Genomic DNA, 17,906 nt, shown 5'->3' with positions numbered 1-17,906 from the left:
AAAAATAGGTTAATCTAGATTTTTCGACAAATAGAATGGCATATTTAAATTTTTGAGAGGAACTTATTTTGGAGGTACATTTTTAAATCTTAAAATATAGGCAATATTTTTAAACAGACTTTTTGAAAGAAATTATCAAGTTCTTGCGACCCAGTCGTGCATTTCATTTCATTCAAAATTAGTTTGCTGTTGAATACAAAAGATCTTAAAAAATTAAATAAATCTACTTTTGAAGTGAATTTGCTTTGGATGTTTTAGAACTGAGATTTAAACACGAATTTTAATAATACAAATGTCCCAAAAAATCAATTGGCACTTTTGTTAAACTGATTGCTAAGTGAAAAACATAATAAACGTTTCATATATATTGATATGAAAGCTTTGAAACGTGTAATTTGTGAGTACTACAAAACTTTTCTTCTCAACTTATTTGTTTACTTAACTTACTTTGTTTTAATTTAGTTTTCTTAAGAGAAATCATGTTCTTAAATACAACTATTTCCTTAAATTCAAGAACCAAACCTTTTTGTCTCTACAATTTTTAAGTTTGGTTGACGTCTTTATAAGATCCAAATACGAGTTAGCTGATTGAAACCGATAGTAATAAGAGACTCCCGGAATTTGAGTTCGAAAAAACTACGTCAAAAAAGGCCGACATGTTAACATATCAAATCCTATTTCATTTTCTGGATTTTGCAGCGTTCTTCGCATTAATATGAATGAAAACAAGAAAAGTGTGTTTTGTTTTTGGAAAAAGCAACGTTTCAAAACAATTTCCTACATTTTTGCGCGAAATGCATCAAAAACCCTCTAAGCCATTGTGTTTTAGCTCTTAAATATGGCATATTTAGACAACTGTTCGAATTTTGGAATGCTTTCATATGAGTCATCCAAATTAAATAGTTAGACCATAACTTGCCGGACAATAGTGTTCTAAATAATTTGATTCCTAAAGTTGTCATTTTAGCAATTATTAAATTTTGTTAGCATCCTTTACAAAACATTTAAGAACATTTTTAAGCGGTGAGTAAAAACTCATCTAAGTGTCTGACCCCCCCCCCCCCCCTTGATGAAAAGTCTGGATCCACCCTTGGGTTGTATTATGCCTCCAGCAAATAACTCACGCCAAACAGTGACACGCTGTGTACAGTCCCTGGCCATATTATTAGACGCACTTTAGATTTTTTCAGCTATTTTAATCAGGTTCTCGAATATTGTAATGCATTTAAATTATTTTGTATGCATAATATAAACTACTTCCTAGAAATATAGCAACAGTAGAAAAAAAAATTTAAATTAATATTTTCAGTTGTTATTTTTGTAATTTTTTTAATGTTTTTTTGAACGTCCTCCTGCTTTAATACGATCTTCAATTCTGCGTGGCATACTGTCAATGCATGATTTGACTGTTTACTACATTTGTGGGTGGTGATTCCACACGTGGATTACTATTTCAATGAGTGGCTGCATCTTTAGCTACTTACTTCTTCACCAGCTCCCACAACCCACACGTTTTCAATTGGGTTCATATCATTGCTGTTTCCCGGCCGGTCCAACAGAGCGATGATTTCTTTGCTCAAAAAAGTTTTTATGGACCGAGTTGTGTGGCATGGAGCTCCATCTTGCATAAAATGCAACAATACATCCATTCTTGAACGTAAAAAATATTGCGCATAATCTAATAAATATAAAAATTCTGCAGTGCGTCTGATAATATGACCAGAACTGTATGCATTCGTTTTTATTTGGGTTATCAAAACCCCCAAAGCTTCAATTTTTGGGTATGAACAAACCTATCAAGTTGCAAATCTTCGTCGTTTCACGACCATTATGAAATGTATGAAATTTTCGAATTGCGGTTGCCAAGTTTTCAGTATTTATGAATGTTTGTAGCTTGTACGGCACCATTTTTTCAAACACTAATCTCTCAGCGGTCGATTAATTTATTTCTTAGGGTTGTCAACACTTGACTACATAAATAAAGTCAAATGTAAATTGTTCGCTCATTTTGGGACATCCTATATAATAATCCCAGCATATGAAGTTATGTCGAATTGGTTTAACGAAGGAACTAACGGACAAATAATTGGTCTAAGTGGGTTAAATTTTATAGCCAGAAGCTTCTTTAACATGACATACATAAATTAAAAGTATCGCTTTCATTAATAAATTTTCAAATCAGTAAATTTACAAATCTTTACTATTTTACTTTACTTTTGTTGTCAATACTTTTTTTTACACGAACTATTGATTATCAACTCTGTTATCGACGTACTTACGCCTGTACGATTTGTCGAATTGAAAACTTCGACATTTTTCGACGTTTCAAGGTCCCTAGAACCTAAATAAAAGGTTTTTAGGGGAATATCAGCGTGTGCGTGTCTATACGTATGTTTACGTCCGGGAATATTTTTTCGTCAGCAATATCTCAAGAGCCGTCAGAGATATCGACTTCAAATAAATTTTGTTTTACAGATAATAACATCAAAAGACGCAGTGAAAAATTTAACTGACCCAAAATACTCTTCGAACCAAAAACACTAGTGGTGTCTATTAAATTGTATTTTATACATCAAGACGTGATATCAAATTTGAATACATTCGACAAAAAAAAATTAACAAACGTTTACAAATAAAACAAAACTGTTATTAATATTTTGTTAAACTTGTAAAAAAACTGACAGATGGGCTAAGATAGGAAGTTTTCAGTCTCTTTTGTTAATCTGTTACTTGAATTTAAATGTTAATAATAATAATTTTTCTATTAAAATTAAGATTATGGTTCTTATAATTTATTGAAAATCGAATTAGTGTGAAGGTTTATTAACTATCAAGAACTTCAAATTCTTATAAATTAAATTACTTCAAATCTTAAAATTTAAAAAAGGAAAATTTATTTGTAAAAATATGGAATTAGTAACGTTAAGTTCCTTTTAGATAAATTAAATAAAATTGCAATTATTAGATCAATGTAACCTTCCCATGTTTTCAACGACTATACCGCTATATTGAGAGTAAAAATATCTATGAAGTTGGGTAAAAGATGATTTTTATTTTATAAAAGTTGGTCGTTTTGAAAGAACTAGATGGGCCTAAGGACCTTAGAAATAAAAAAAGACTAAAAGGTATATTTAAATTTTATAAACGATTAGTTTTAAACGGCTATCCTATACCTACCTCCCTAACTTTAAACAGTAAAAACTGGATCCAGTTACTAACCTGGTTGCTTTGAAAATCTCTTGCCTCATGTGTTACAAATGTAAATTAATTAAATGATATCATGCCTATAAACTTTATAATATAGTGACATATGTATGTCAAAATAAAAATAAATAATTTTAGAATCAATATTCAAAACCCGAAAAATGTCTGTAAAGCAAATCATTTCGGATTTTTGAATAAAAATAAAGTGTTGGATCATGTCATTTTGCTTTTCCAACTACGAAGTAATAAGATTTTGAACGAAATGCATAATTCAAATTACAACCGTCTCAAAAGCGCATATCCGTTTTAAAATTAAAATGAAGTACAAGTCGACAGTACTTCGAAAAATGTAATAGAATATTATACACAAGACATTTATTTTCCCCTTCCCTTTTTCAAAATCCGAATCAACAACACAAAACGCAATGTCAAAAAATCAAAAAAAAATGTTTGTGTATCTTCTTCTATCCTGTTCTATATTTGAGCGACAAAGAAAAACAAATTACGTCTACCTCTCCTAAATGTTACGTGAACTTCAACGAACAAGAACCCCACAAATAGTACAAAAAAAAGCGAAGAAGATATAAAACAGAAGAAGGATGAACAAAAAACAACAAAAAACATATCTTCCCAACGAAGCAGATCTACTCTTTCCTCATGCTACTGTCGATGCCAACCCAATGCAATCGACTGAGACAACAACATTGGTTTGCTTGTGAAAAACAAAACTATAAATTCAAAGGGATAGGGCAGGGGAAAAGCGAAGAACGATTAACGAAAAGGGAAACGACGAAATACACGAAAGAATAAAGAAAAAATAAAAATCCAACGCCATCAAAATGAAAATAATTTGCCATTAGCTTCAGTTCAAAATTAACTTTGAATAAAAAAGGTTGTGCGTAGTGATTATTGCGTGTGAGGAAATACAAATTATTTCAATTTACTTTAAAGTTATTTCTTTTTTTAAAGAATAACTCGATTGAATTTTTCAATCAATTCAGTGACAATCAATTAATTTTCTTAAATCCAATTACAAAGTTAAGTTAAACAGCAAAAATTTATTGTAACTCTCCGCGAGGAAGCTGTTGTGTTTATCTCTGTTGCCCAAACGGTTTGAACATATCTCGTCTCTCTTTCAATCTGACATTTATCCGACATTTTGAGAAAATCAAGTGGATTTCTTTACAAAAATAAAACTTTTGTGTGTGGTACTTGTGGTACAGTTAGTTGGAAACTAATAAGATTTTTCACTTTTAAAAACATAAATATTGAAATTTCTAACAATAGCATCAGCATCAAATTCAAAACAAATTGAAAATATTCTTTTGTGAAAAGTGAAAAACCATAACCTTACATTTTTTTTTGAAGAAAAAAAGATAAAATTAGTTTGTTGGTTGGTGTAATAAAAGCTTTTGAAAAGCTTCCCTTAAAAGAAACAATACAAAAAAACGAAAAGCACAACCGTGAACTTGTGGCTCTACAATTTAAGCCGAGTTTTCAATTATTTTGTTTAACAAAAACAAATTAAAGAACAACAAAAGAAAGAAACAAAAATTGTTAAATTAGCAATTATTTTCATTAACACTCATTGCAAGTTCTTTATTGCCAAATAAATAAACTTTTCGTGGTCAAAGTCACCACCAACTTGAATAATACATAATAACAATACAAGACACAAACAGTAGAAGCCCACAAAATGACTGCACGTGTATTGAATCCAGTTGCCTTGACGGAATTTTGTAAGTTGCGCTCCCCAGCGAGTTTGTCGTCGATGAGCAGGAATCTTCCCTGTGGGCGACAGGTAAATCGCATCAAAAGGGATCTTTTTGGAGCAGCTAATCCAGTAGAGACAAAAAAGTGAGTATAAATCTGTACCTTAACTTCAATCAAACGTAGGTACATTATGTGTAGAAGTAGGTAGAGAGGTATCACAAAACAAAGCTTGGGATTTCTATTTATATTAATTTTTTACCTGCTAAATAAATATAAGAAATAAAAATGCGAAATGTTGTTTTGGTCTTGCTTCAATTCTAAATAAGATAAAGGAACACAAAGCATAGGTTATGAAGTTTTCATGGTATATTTTGGGGTCGATATCCATTTTCGTGTCGCAACACGATTGAATGGCCCAAAGAGATAGATGAGCTTCAGGTAGAAAATCATATATGAACTTTTTCAATTCGAGGGTAAGCCAAAAAATTGAAATTAGTCGTGGGTACCGCCTTTCTAGATCAGATAATGCTCAAAGTTATGAAATAACTTTAGTCCTTATTTGTTTTAAATCATATTTATTGATTGATTCTTAAAACTATCTTCAAATTAGACAAAAATTCATAAAACTAGCATACTTAACCATAGCTTACAACTTACTGGCCTTCATTTCTAGTGCATAGTGTGCGAAATAAAGTAGGCTTAGGAAAATAAGAACAGACATACAGTACCTATCTATTATAACCTTGTTGCTAATTAATTATTCAACTTATCATTGCATTTCATACGTTTCGTACATTTTATGTGCATCCTAAATAGGTACTAAAACTCCTAAGTAATGCAGCGAAACATTTATAATTAATTAATAATAATTAAAAGTTGCATTTGATATCGTCAATCGACAAGCTCTCATTTACAAAATGGCTTCACTTGGTATATCTAGGCAATTTCTAAATACCTACGAAAAAATTGCATGTAAAACTTATGCTACAGTTTGGGATGGGCCGAGATTTCAAATCGGTTTCAGACTGCAGGGGTTCCGCAAGGATGTATCCTCAGCCCAATCTTGTTTGCCCTTTACATTGATGATATTTCAGATAATTTACAAGGTGGAGTTTGTTTTTCTGATATTCGTATAAAAGTACTTCTTTACGCGGATGACTTGGTTATGCTAGAGGATAACCCATCTTCTTTCCGGTACAAATCAATGCAGCTTCATTTTCTCATCAAAAGTTAAGTTACGCTTTTTTAATTCAGCAAAATATAACACTTGTTTGCTATCAAACATATTTACTTCCTTATGTTTGCCTAACTCAAAGGAGTTTTCCGATTCACACAGCTTAAAGTGTTTGTATTTAGCGTTTGTAAGGTCTAATCTTGAATACTACAGTGTAATCTGGAATCCTTCATATTTTCTTCATTCATTTAGAATTTAAAAGATCCCAAAAACTTTTAAAAGAATTGTAGTGAAAAGACTTCAATGGGACATAGATCTTCCTTCCTATGAAACGAAATGTAAATTACTTGGTATTTTGCCTCTTAACATTCGTAGAAAGTTCACATACGTTATGTTCATTCGTGAGATACCTATTAGCAGATCAAATGGATTGTTGTATAAGCTCTCATTACCAGGGATCTCCCGAAAATTCCTGATGATGTATTTTACATTTTTGGAGTCATCAAGCGCCTGTGTATGGAATGGATCAGAGTTTTCGGATAATTTTGAAACAACAGCGTGTGTTCCAAAAGGCTGCATTTGAGCCCAATAATGTTTGCTTTGTTTATCGACGATATCCGTGATGAACTTCCAGAACTAATACTCTTTGCCGACATCGATATCGATTTAGTTGAAAATCCTTTCACTCCGCAGCTACAAAAAAAGAGATTCAACTCCTTCTTCAAGAGGTAGGGCTTGCATGTTAACACAAAAAAAACGAAGATAATGATTTTTGAAGCGCGTCAAAAAAGAAGCCTGCCGGAAGACAATAGCTCACTCAATAATGAACGCATTAAAGTAGTACATGAGTTTAAATATCTTGGAATTTTGCTTACTCATAATTTAAATTTTTCTAAGCATATCAAACAAAAAAGCAAAGAGGCTATGCGTTGAGTTTATTATGGCGAAAGTTTTTTGCCAATCCAAAAATCGATCTTGTGTCAAGCAACTGTCAACACTTGTATGTGCTACGGTGCTCAAGTTCTCTCGAGGAGTTTAAAGCAGTTCAAAGACATTTTTTTCAAACTCTTGTTTAGGCTATCAAATTCAACATCAAATTATGCTATTTACTCAAAACCTCAAAATGAACTCGGATTATTTTATAAGAGGGATGAAAGAAGTCTTTATCAAACAATCTTGCTAATCTACTGCAATCTAATGACAACCCTTTCTCTCATGAAACTAACTTAACTTTATTGGAGTCAAATGTAGATGAATAGAGCTCTATGTTATCAAATGTTACTGCTAAAATTGATGAAAGAAATTACAATCAGTATCTCTCTAAAGCTTCGTCATCATCCTTCAGGAACACCTATAGGGACCTCAATCACCAATTACCATCAGAAGCTAACTATTTCAATAATTAATTATCGACCGAAGCTATAAGTTATATCTTCAGAGCACGAGTTGAAATTCTAAATCTTAACTATGTGCCTCATCATGCTGATCTTCCACAAATTTGCAATTTATGTAACGAAGAGAAATAGAAGATGTACATCATTTTATTGCGGTATGCCCGATATTAATTCCACGATTACATTTAAATGAAAGCTAACGCACTGTAAACAGACTTCAGGAGATATTAAATTGTTCGCAAGCTTGGCCCACTCTGTATAATTTCTGTAAGCACGCCCTACATTTCCCAAATAGTTTCCCAACGTAAAGTCTAATCATTCCGCCAGTTACCATTATTTAAAGCTTTTTTATTCTGCTTTTTTATTATTTAGTTCAATTATTTTACTTTTAATATTTTTCTTGTATTATAAAATGTCTAATCAGGCAGACGGCAGATTTGCCAAGTCCTTATTATTATTGTTAAACTTAATAAGAAACAAATAAAGAATTTATCTATCTATCAATTGATTGTTCACAAATTTTAGCTCTTATTGGGATTAATGCTCCTGCGAGATTTTTTAATTTTCAATATCATAGAACTTCGTATGCTATCAATTAACCATTATCTAGGTGTTTAAGAGAAACAAATACTGTTTTTTCAATGTTAGAAGCTATTTATTTAAATCAAATTAATTTTTATTCTAAATAACTTTGCTGTTGGTTATGTTTAAAATTCAAAGTTGTATCTTTTTTTTAGCTAGTAATCAAGTACCTATTGGAACTTTGTTTGATGAATAAACTAATCTAAACTAAGTTAATAAAATGAACTTCCTATTATGCGAGGGTGGGACAATAAGTCCGTGACACAGATTTTTTGATAAAAAAATAATTTTATTTTTTAACGTAGTCTCCCTTGAGCTCTGTACACTTTGTCAAACGCTTCACCAATTTTTGTATCCCTTCCAAAAAAAATGATTTGTGCAGGTCCTCAAAAGAGGCAATTGTTTGCGAGATGACTTCATCATTGGAGTCAAATCTTTTTCCACCAAGCCATTTCTTCAGGTTTGGGTACAAGAAGTAGTCACTCGGAGCCAAATCTGGAGAATAGGGTGGATGAGGGAGCAATTCATTGATTTTTGCCATGAATGTGTCAATTATCCTGAGTGCATCCCAAAAAACAGTCGCCATAACTTTATTGGCCGACAAACCCACCTTGGCCTTCTTTGGCGCCGATTCACCCTTAGAAGCCCACTGTTTTGACTGTTGTTTTGTCTCTCGTGTGTTGTGATGGATCCATGTTTCGTCCACGGGTACAAAACGGTGCAAAAACTCCTCCATATTGCGATTAAACAACGCTAAACCTTCCTGTGAAGTTGTTACACGATTGCGTTTGCGGTCGACTGTGAGCAAACGCGGCACCGTCAGTGCTTTTTTACCGTTGAAATCGATGATGCAGAGTATTTATCAAGCTTAGCCTCGGTAATGGTTTTTTTCGCAAGAAATAATGCTTAATAAGGACACGAATTTCACTTTTTTTCCATTTCCTCCTCAAATTAGTGAGTAGTCTGATAAAAATAGCTGTCAAACACAAACTAACTGACGCAGCAAGTTTAAATTTTGACAGGAGTTAACTGACAGATGCCTGTTGACAGGAGCAGTGTTGCTGTTTCAGTAAAGAGGTCAGGAATTCAAAAAGTCACTTTCTCATATAGATGCAAGTTTTAGTTTCCCCCAAAACAGACAACATATAAAATCACAATGAAAGTGAGTCTTAAATTTGCATTAGATTAATAATTCATAATAAATGTAGACACCATAATTCCCATTAAAAAAAAAATAAGGTAGGTAATCAACTAGTATGACTGCTCGCTGCAAATCAATGACCTACCGCTTTTACTTTTATGATCATTAGATTAGTCTGTATGTTAATGGATGATAAAAAAGCCATTACCACAGACATGACGCGACATACCACGGTACCAGACAATTTTATTAGACTATAAATAAATACCTATCTCTCCTTAAAGAGAGAAAAATGTGTCTCCAATCAATTAAGAAACTAATTTAGTCGCAATTGAATTATTGAAACATGTTATGAACATGATTTGTTTTATAAAAAAACAACATTTTTGTTATTCAATTCAATGTCTATTTTCATTTTTGATTTTGTTTTGTAATTTATTCAATTAAAACAAAAATGTAGGTAAATATTCTCAAACATATACCTTCTTATCAATACAGATCAAAATAAATCAAATGCTTTTAAAACATAAAGTAGGTCCCTACGTATATTTTATTGATAATATTTATTTGGTTTATAGACACACTTTTGTTTGTACAACAAGATAATAGGTAACTATATAAACTAGATTTAAAAAGCTGTGGGTTATTAACCTCAGAAAATTCTTGGTTGAAACATACAACTAATTTAATGGACAAAGTGAGAATCTTCATCAAGTTTTCAGTACTTTTAAACTAACAACGCTTTTCAATAACAAAGTGAGAATCTTCATCAAGTTTTCAGTACTTTTAAACTAACAACGCTTTTCAATAAAAACATAAAATAATTCATTAAAATGTAAAGTTTCCAAGTCTAAATCAATGGCAACCTTTTCGTCGTACTGTGTCTTCAAATACTTACCACATTTAACAAAGCTTTAACAAACCTTTTGAGTTCTCGCTTATGAACAAGAATACGAAAATTATGTTTGGAAACTATGCTGAAGTCTTACCTACTTACTTAAGGTGGTGCAACAGTCCTGTGTGAACCAGGGCCTCACCCAACAAACTTCTCCATCTAACTCGGTCCCTAGCTAGACGTCTCCAGTTTCGCGCTCCAAGTTGGGTGAGGTGACTTTCCACTTGTGCGCGCCACCTGATCTGCGGTCTTCCTCTACTGCGCTGTCCTGTGGGTTGGTTTGGATTCGAAGACTTTCTGAATTCTGGGACACAAAATAATTACCTGTGGTGTGTCTTTCCAAGTATACAAACAAACTAGGAACTTTTTCGGGTTTTCAATTCAATTCGAAGACCTTCAATTAAATTAAAATTCTTTATTGGTACCTTATGCAAATGTGTTTTGCACAGCCACGAAAAAGATATTTACTTACCTAAGGTGGCGCTACAGACCGGGCGGATCTGGCCTTTAGCCACTAAAAAAATAGATTACGTAAAATTGGTTAGGTTAGGTATGCTGCAAATATGTCTTTATTATTTAATATTTTTTGTGAATAATTACCTAAACCGTGTAGCTATCTCTCGGCAAACATTTTTACTTTATCAAACTTTTGACCTTTATATGTTTTTAGTTTATTAAAACATTATTTATTTTAATTTTTACAGAGTCTTCAATGATGAAATAGATCGACACCAAGAGAAAGCAACCAAAAAGTGGGGCTTTGACTTCCGCAGTGGCAACCCTCTTGTAGCCGGCAATACACAATTCATCTGGGAACGTGTACAATTCTCAGATTTCCTCCCAGAAATGTATACCCTTAGTCGGGCTGCTCATGTTCGTGAAGTACCAAATGTAACATCTTACGATCTACTAATGGATGAACGAGCTGATCGTGAAAATAATTCATCGTCAGCTGTTGAAACAGATTCATGTGATGATTCGCAGGACGAATCAATGAGTGTATTCAAAGCACCAAATGCTTCAGCTGCCCCATCAACAGTTGCTGCAGCGTGTAGAACACTTCGCAAACGACAACCTAAGATAACAGGTAACTTAATTTACCTTACCTTTTTATAAAGTGAAACTTTTTACCAAAACTTTAAACATTTCTCATGAAATCAAGCGGAAAATTAAAAGAATTAAACCAATATACAATAAAGCACAAGTTCTTGTAATAAAAACAGAAAAAACAAAACAAAATTACTCAATTGTAACGCGACGGAGGCGAAGAATTGAGAACTAATCGTTGGTTGATTGAACGTTATGGTGATATGATTTCAACGGTTTTTTTCGCATTCATGGGAACTATTAATTTTCATTTTCAATAGGAAAACATGGAAATGAAGTTAGAATGCATTTTCAAAGTGGAGACACGATTATTAGGGTCTGTTTTTTTTTGTATATATTTTTGAATTGAGGAGACTGTTAAAACGGAAATGCGTCGTGGTTGGAATTCTAATTATGGGTTAGTGTTTCCCCCTTTCTTTTTTTATTTTGTAGTTCACTTTTCCCTTTTTCACGAGATTTGTTTTTAATACTAAGTGCTGCGAACGTTTCTTTCATGGTCTGGTGTGTTTTGATTTTTTTAAATCGGATTGTGTAGGAGTTTCGTTGAGGGTATTGTTGTGGTTGTTATAAGGACTTTTGAATACTACAACAGGATTGAAGGGAGTGATTGAAGTCGCATTGACGGCTTCACAAAAGGAAATACAATATGAATGTCTATAATTAAAATAAACAAAAAATATTTTTATAGGCTAGATAATTATTATTATATGAGCAGATGTTTTTTGTAAGTTATTATGACATGTTAACGGTGATATACTGGTTGTTAAGTTGTTTCAAAGGCATTGGCAATAAGAGAAACACAAAACGATAAAAAAATTAAAGCATAGTAAAAGCATCGAACTAAATTCAATTCTAAAACAAAATAATCAGTTAAATTTTCGTATCTCATTTTAAAACCACATTTAACAACAACAATTTAAGTTTGGATTGAAATATATTATTTAATTAAATTTTTAACTTGACATCATCAACTTGAGATCAAAATATTAAATATGTTCTTCAAAACTTTGAGGTATCTTTGTCACTTAATTTTCTTTAAAAATAACCTTCTATCAATTAGGGAATGTCGAAGTCATGAAAAGTAAAAATTACCTGCTGCTCGATCATGTTGTTTATAGTAATTATCGATAAGATCACCTCAGACAACATCCACAAGATACAAATTACATGAACGAAGACCTGAAAAAAGGAACATTTCCTTAAGAACAAAAATCCTACCTTGAGGAGAGAGCACACTCGGATAAGATTTGTATTGTTTCCATTTATACTTGACATAGGCGCGTGTCGTAAATTTGCCATTGAAATTGTCTGCCTGGGCTTCTATTGTTAAATCAATTCTATCTAACAAAAAAACAAGAACCTGAGGTCCTTGAACTACATTTTTATTTACTTACCCTGCATCAAGGCTAAGCAAAAAAAAATAGAATTAATTTTTTTCATTTCCATGATTGAGTCAGTGACTTTGTGTGTTTGTTTTAGAATTTCTTGCTTTCAAAAAGAACATAAAGGAAGACTTAACATGTATTTTGTTTTGTATTGGATTTACTCGTCTTAAGGACCACCGGATTTCCTTTAACTTTGTTGAGGTAATTCGATTTGTAGGTTGTTTTTTTTTCACTGTTTTTGTGAGTGATATTGTTGTTTATTTTCTTTTAGGTGAAAATATGAAAAATATTTGAAAGGTGTAGTACACAAACTCCCTCTCCTTTTGGTTCTCTAAAACTCAATTAGCATTCTTAAATTTTGGAATAAATTTCTCGGTCAATTCACATCGATAGGACATATGGCACTTTTCCGCATAATTATCCTTAATATTTTGGAAGGAAAAAAACTGCATAGCTCGTGGATAATACAAGTATTTTTTCGTTTTATTTAAATTCATTGATAAACATCGAGTTTTTGAATTAATCAGGAGAGTTTATTTTCTAAGAGTCCTATTTTTAGCGGTTGGTATGCGGGTTTTGTCGACATTTTTATTCTGTAGATTATGATGGTTGATTGCTACTGGTACATTATTTTACTTTTAACGGTCAGATGTTGGTTGAGTTTCGAGGACTTTTTTTATCACTTTTTATTCACCATGTCACGAGCTGCGTGTAATTAGCTCTGCTGAGTTGAGAGATGATTATTGTAGCCTTTTTGATGCACAGATGTGGCGGCGCAAGCGCAACTAACAAAAATAATCATCATCCCTTGTTTTAATGTATTTTTCTAGGGGTCATTGCATGCAATTCTAGCTGTGTCATTCTAGTGCTATACTCGTATGATAAATCTGCAAGTTCTGCTTCTACTTCTAATTTTATTTTATATTTTGAAGTGGTATAAAGTATAAGCGTGGTTTTTTGTAGAAAACAGCTGTCGATTGTTAGCACGCAACATAAACTACACAAATGGAGAGGTCGTGATGTGTAGAGAAGGGTGAAATGCTTTCTATTTTTAAAAGAAACTATTTTATCAGGGGGAGGCTTATGCATCTGGTGTTTCTATTTGTATTTTTGATTTTAGAATGTTGATGCATTTAGGGTAGATCACTGCTCATAATTTAGATGGAAGAAATTTGGGATGCGCCGTCGGCGCTGCCGTCTAGTGAAGAATTTATGAGCAGTTCTGGGAAATAACAGATGTAGCTTAATGGAAATTAGGGTGTCTTAGAAAGAGCAGTCTTGTATAAGATCACCATGAGTTTTTGCTTTAATGTGTTTATGCTGTAGATGACACATACACAAGCATTGAAATGATCAACTTTTAATCCCAAATAGGAGTTGTTTCAAATTTATAAAGATCACTTGGTAGATACTTTTTTTTTAAATTACACTTTTTGTCTTATTGTTTACTTGTAAAAAGGCCATAGGATCAAAATGGGGCTTCTCCCCAAAAATAACCCACTGGCTATACACTTCGGTAATCAGACCGATACTCATTTATGGATCTGTCGTATGGTGGACCGCACTGGATAAGATGGTAAATCTAAATAAGCTCATCAAAGTCCAGCGGTCAGCAGGTATGTGCATCATAGGAGCACTTCGCTCAATACCAACCGCAGCACTGGAAGTGCTTTTAAACCTAACACCACTTGACATCTTCTCCAAAAAGGTGGCCGCCAACTCATGTGTAAGGCTTAGAGCCACCTCTCAATGGACCAGTAACAATACTGGACATACTTCTATTCTAGACAGTTTCAGATCTATCCCAGATCGCTTAGACTATACCACCCCAAAAATGGTATTCGGTAAAAGCTTCCATGTGTCCATCCCTTCAAGATCCTCCTGGGAAGAAGAGAGACCCCTTGAAGACGATGCGGTTCACTACTATACTGACGGTTCAAAGACCGATCTCGGAGTTGGAAGTGGTATCTATTCAGAACAACTGAATCTCAGTCTATCCTATAGACTTCCCAATCATTAATGTAGTGTATTCCAGGCAGAAGTAATGGCGATTAAAGAAGCACTATCCTGGCTCAAAGAAAATTGTATATCTTCTAAGGATATACGAATCTTCTCAGACAGCCAGGCCGCTTTTAAATCTCTCGCGTCTGACTCCACATACTCTCAAACAGTCCACGATTGTCGATCATCTCTGAATGAGATGACGGAACAGTTTAACATTCAACTCATTTGGGTGCCGGGCCACAGAGACATTCCGGGAAATTGCAAAGCCGATGAGCTCGCCAAAAACGGAACACTTCTGCTCATGCTAGACAAAAACATAACAGGAACACCACTTGCTACATGCAAATATCTTCTCAAGCAATATGCTCTAGAAATAACAAATGCTAGATGGTCATAGAGTATCACCTGCCTAGCAACCAAGCAGACTTAAAACGGTCAAAAGGCTTGATATCCCTGAGCAGACAAAGTATAAGCTCTACAATTGGAGTAATAACGGGACACTGCCTCATAGGAAGACATGCTCTGAGGCTAGGGGTCTACACAAATGACTTCTGTAGAAGCTGCATGGAAGAGGAGGAAGAGGAAACAGTCCAACACCTTCTATGTACATGTCCAGCACTCTCCATTAGAAGGAATAACTTTCTCGGTAATCCCTTCTTCTATAACACCAGTGAACTGGCAACGATTGACACAAAACGTCTCTCTAACTTTATTAAAAGTACGAAATGGTTTGTTTAAATTCATTACTCTCCCATGAGTAATCTCATTAGTGGTATAACAATGGACCCTTGAGGTCAACTCCAACCTAACCTAACCCTCTGTCTTATGGTTAAGGCGTTAAGTCTTAGCACCCGTGCAGGATGGTTAGTGCGTTGAACTGTCATGTGAGAGGTCTTGAGTTCGATCCCTGCCGTGCCACCTAAAGTTTTATTCACGGGTACTGTCTCTTGTCTTCTTGTCATGAAAAAGTGCTATCTCAAATTAGCCGTTTGAAATCGTCATATAAACTGTAGGTCCCCTCCATCCTTCATTTACTCGCACACTTTAATGGTTAAGACTTGTAAGTCACTAGGCCCTGGGTTTCTACGGACTGTTGCGCCATCTAATTTATTTATATTCGAGGCGTTAAGCAAATTGTAGACTTTTTCTTAAATATTTTATGAAGCTAGTGTCAAAAAAACATACAAAATAATAGTGTTTCTATCTTTTTACGACTTATTTCGTGACTAAACAAAATTTAAATTTCAATTGCATTGATTGTCTTAACACAAAATACATAAAACTCTATCACAAGTACGAGTATATTTTGGTATTATGTGCATTGTATGTTCAATTCTTTTAATTCTCTTGCCATTGCATTTATAATCGATTGTAGAATAAAATTAATATTAATGAATGTTTTCCCTTTTTTCCAGAATACATGAAAGAACGCAAACGTCTAGCCCAGACACCGAAAAAGGTCTCACCAGCTAAACGTGCCCGCACAACAAGCAGCAGCAGCACAAGTTCGCTATTAAATTCGTTAAGAAGTCTACAAAGAAATCATTAAAATTTAAACTTAACATAACCATACAATTAATATATATATACATAAAATATGTTTCCTTAATTTTTCCATTCTTACACATACATACATAAACAAAACAAAATATGATCCCTTCACTTCACTTCACTTCACACATTTTCTATGTATAATTAAATTTTGTTTCGATATTACCTTATGGCCATATACTAAGAAATTAGTAGTAACATATAATATATTTTTTTAAATATACATAATTAATATTCTCACCTTATTACAATGAACACATTCAAATTATATTTTTTATAATTATAATTAAGATTAAGTAAAACAAAAATATTTATCATAATGCAGCAAAATTATCCTTATTTTAAGAATAAGCAAATTGAATTTTCCATGCATTGCTCACTGGGGTGTTTTTAAAAAGCTCTCAAATAACGAAGATTTCTACATTCAATTGTTTAAATCATTCGATTATTTGAGAAAAAGCATTTAATTGAATTTAAATCAAAAATCGGTATTGAAATAATCAATATCTGAACAAGTTTTCGAATTCATGATTAATTGATTTAGTGAAAATAACAAAACAAAATACCCTATTGACCAATTTCATGAAAAACATGTTGCTTGAGTTGTAAATAATTGATTAAGTATGAAGAAATTTAAATTACGAATATATAAAAAAATGACAACATGAATTATAATTATTATTATTATATAAAGAAATATTAACAAATATTGTAAAAAAAGTATGTTTTTTAAACGAAAAACATCATTTACAATTACACAATGAGTTTAAAATAATTTTGTTTCAGAAAGTTGTGTTTTGTTTTTTTATTTATGTTTTTGCCGTCATAATTTATTATTTTGTGGAAAACATTAAAAAAAAAATTACAATCTTTATATTGTCAAAACTTGATGAAACAGAATTGCACAAAGTACAAAATCAATTTGAAATTCATCTTGATTTGTTTAAGATAAAATAAATACATCGACTTTTTGACCATGAGATGCAAAAATGCATCAGAAGGTCAAATTGTCTCTGTCCTAAATTTTCTTAAACAAATTAACTTGAATTATATTAATCATTATTTAAGGTATTCCATAAATTCATTGATCTATAGATGATGAGCTTTAGCTATATTTATAGGTCGATTGAATTTAAATACACTTTTTTCAGAACAAAAATGATTCTTCGAATAACGGCTGAGCCCTTTCTTTTAAATTTAAGTTTTAAAACACAGTAATGAAATAATAGAACAAATATCATTCAAAGTAAAACTTTAATTTCAAAGTTCATAATTTAAGTTATATTTTTTTTTTCATATAAGAACAATAAAACCGATCATTCTTATTTAGATTTAGGGTCTGACCCAGTGTAATAGTTTATAAAATGAAAATAAAAACAATAATAAAAATAAGATTATAAGTGCTAAGAAATAATGTTCTTAATTATTATAAAATAAATGTGTACAGATTATTTTAGTTTTACAAAAAAAAAATACCAGAAAATAAGTTTTATAATAAAGAAGATTTAATAACTAGTTTATAAATAGAAATTAAAATTGCATTTGTTTTTTATTTTTTCAGTTTAATGTAGAATGATAAGCCGTAGAGGAGGATTGGAAACGTTGATTGTGTATTTTTGTGTCTATTATGCATACTTGAGATTTATAGATGCCAGGGGCCTGATTATGGGATTCGGGGCGAATCGTTTTGCTGGCGAGTTTGCCATTTTTCAATTATTGCTTTCGCTTTCGACTTTTCGTTTTGAATTCGACCAAT

General features: G+C 32.4%; 1 protein-coding gene across 1 annotated transcript; it reads left to right on the top strand.

Moving 5' to 3' along the window:
- Nucleotides 1–4,061: 4,061 nt before the first annotated feature.
- Nucleotides 4,062–17,691, top strand: LOC129940527 (cyclin-dependent kinase inhibitor 1B). Its single transcript, XM_056048893.1, has 3 exons — nt 4,062–5,061; nt 10,808–11,190; nt 16,015–17,691. The coding sequence occupies exons 1-3, from the start codon at nt 4,901–4,903 to the stop codon at nt 16,146–16,148; spliced, it is 678 nt and encodes a 225-aa protein (XP_055904868.1). The 5' UTR covers nt 4,062–4,900; the 3' UTR covers nt 16,149–17,691.
- The last annotated feature ends 215 nt before the right edge of the window (nt 17,692–17,906 follow it).

Source organism: Eupeodes corollae, chromosome 1 (assembly GCF_945859685.1).
Source record: "Eupeodes corollae chromosome 1, idEupCoro1.1, whole genome shotgun sequence".
NCBI lineage: Eukaryota > Metazoa > Arthropoda > Insecta > Diptera > Syrphidae > Eupeodes > Eupeodes corollae.
The sequence above is the reverse complement of the archived record's forward strand: the minus strand, read 5'-3'. Positions and strand labels throughout refer to the sequence as shown.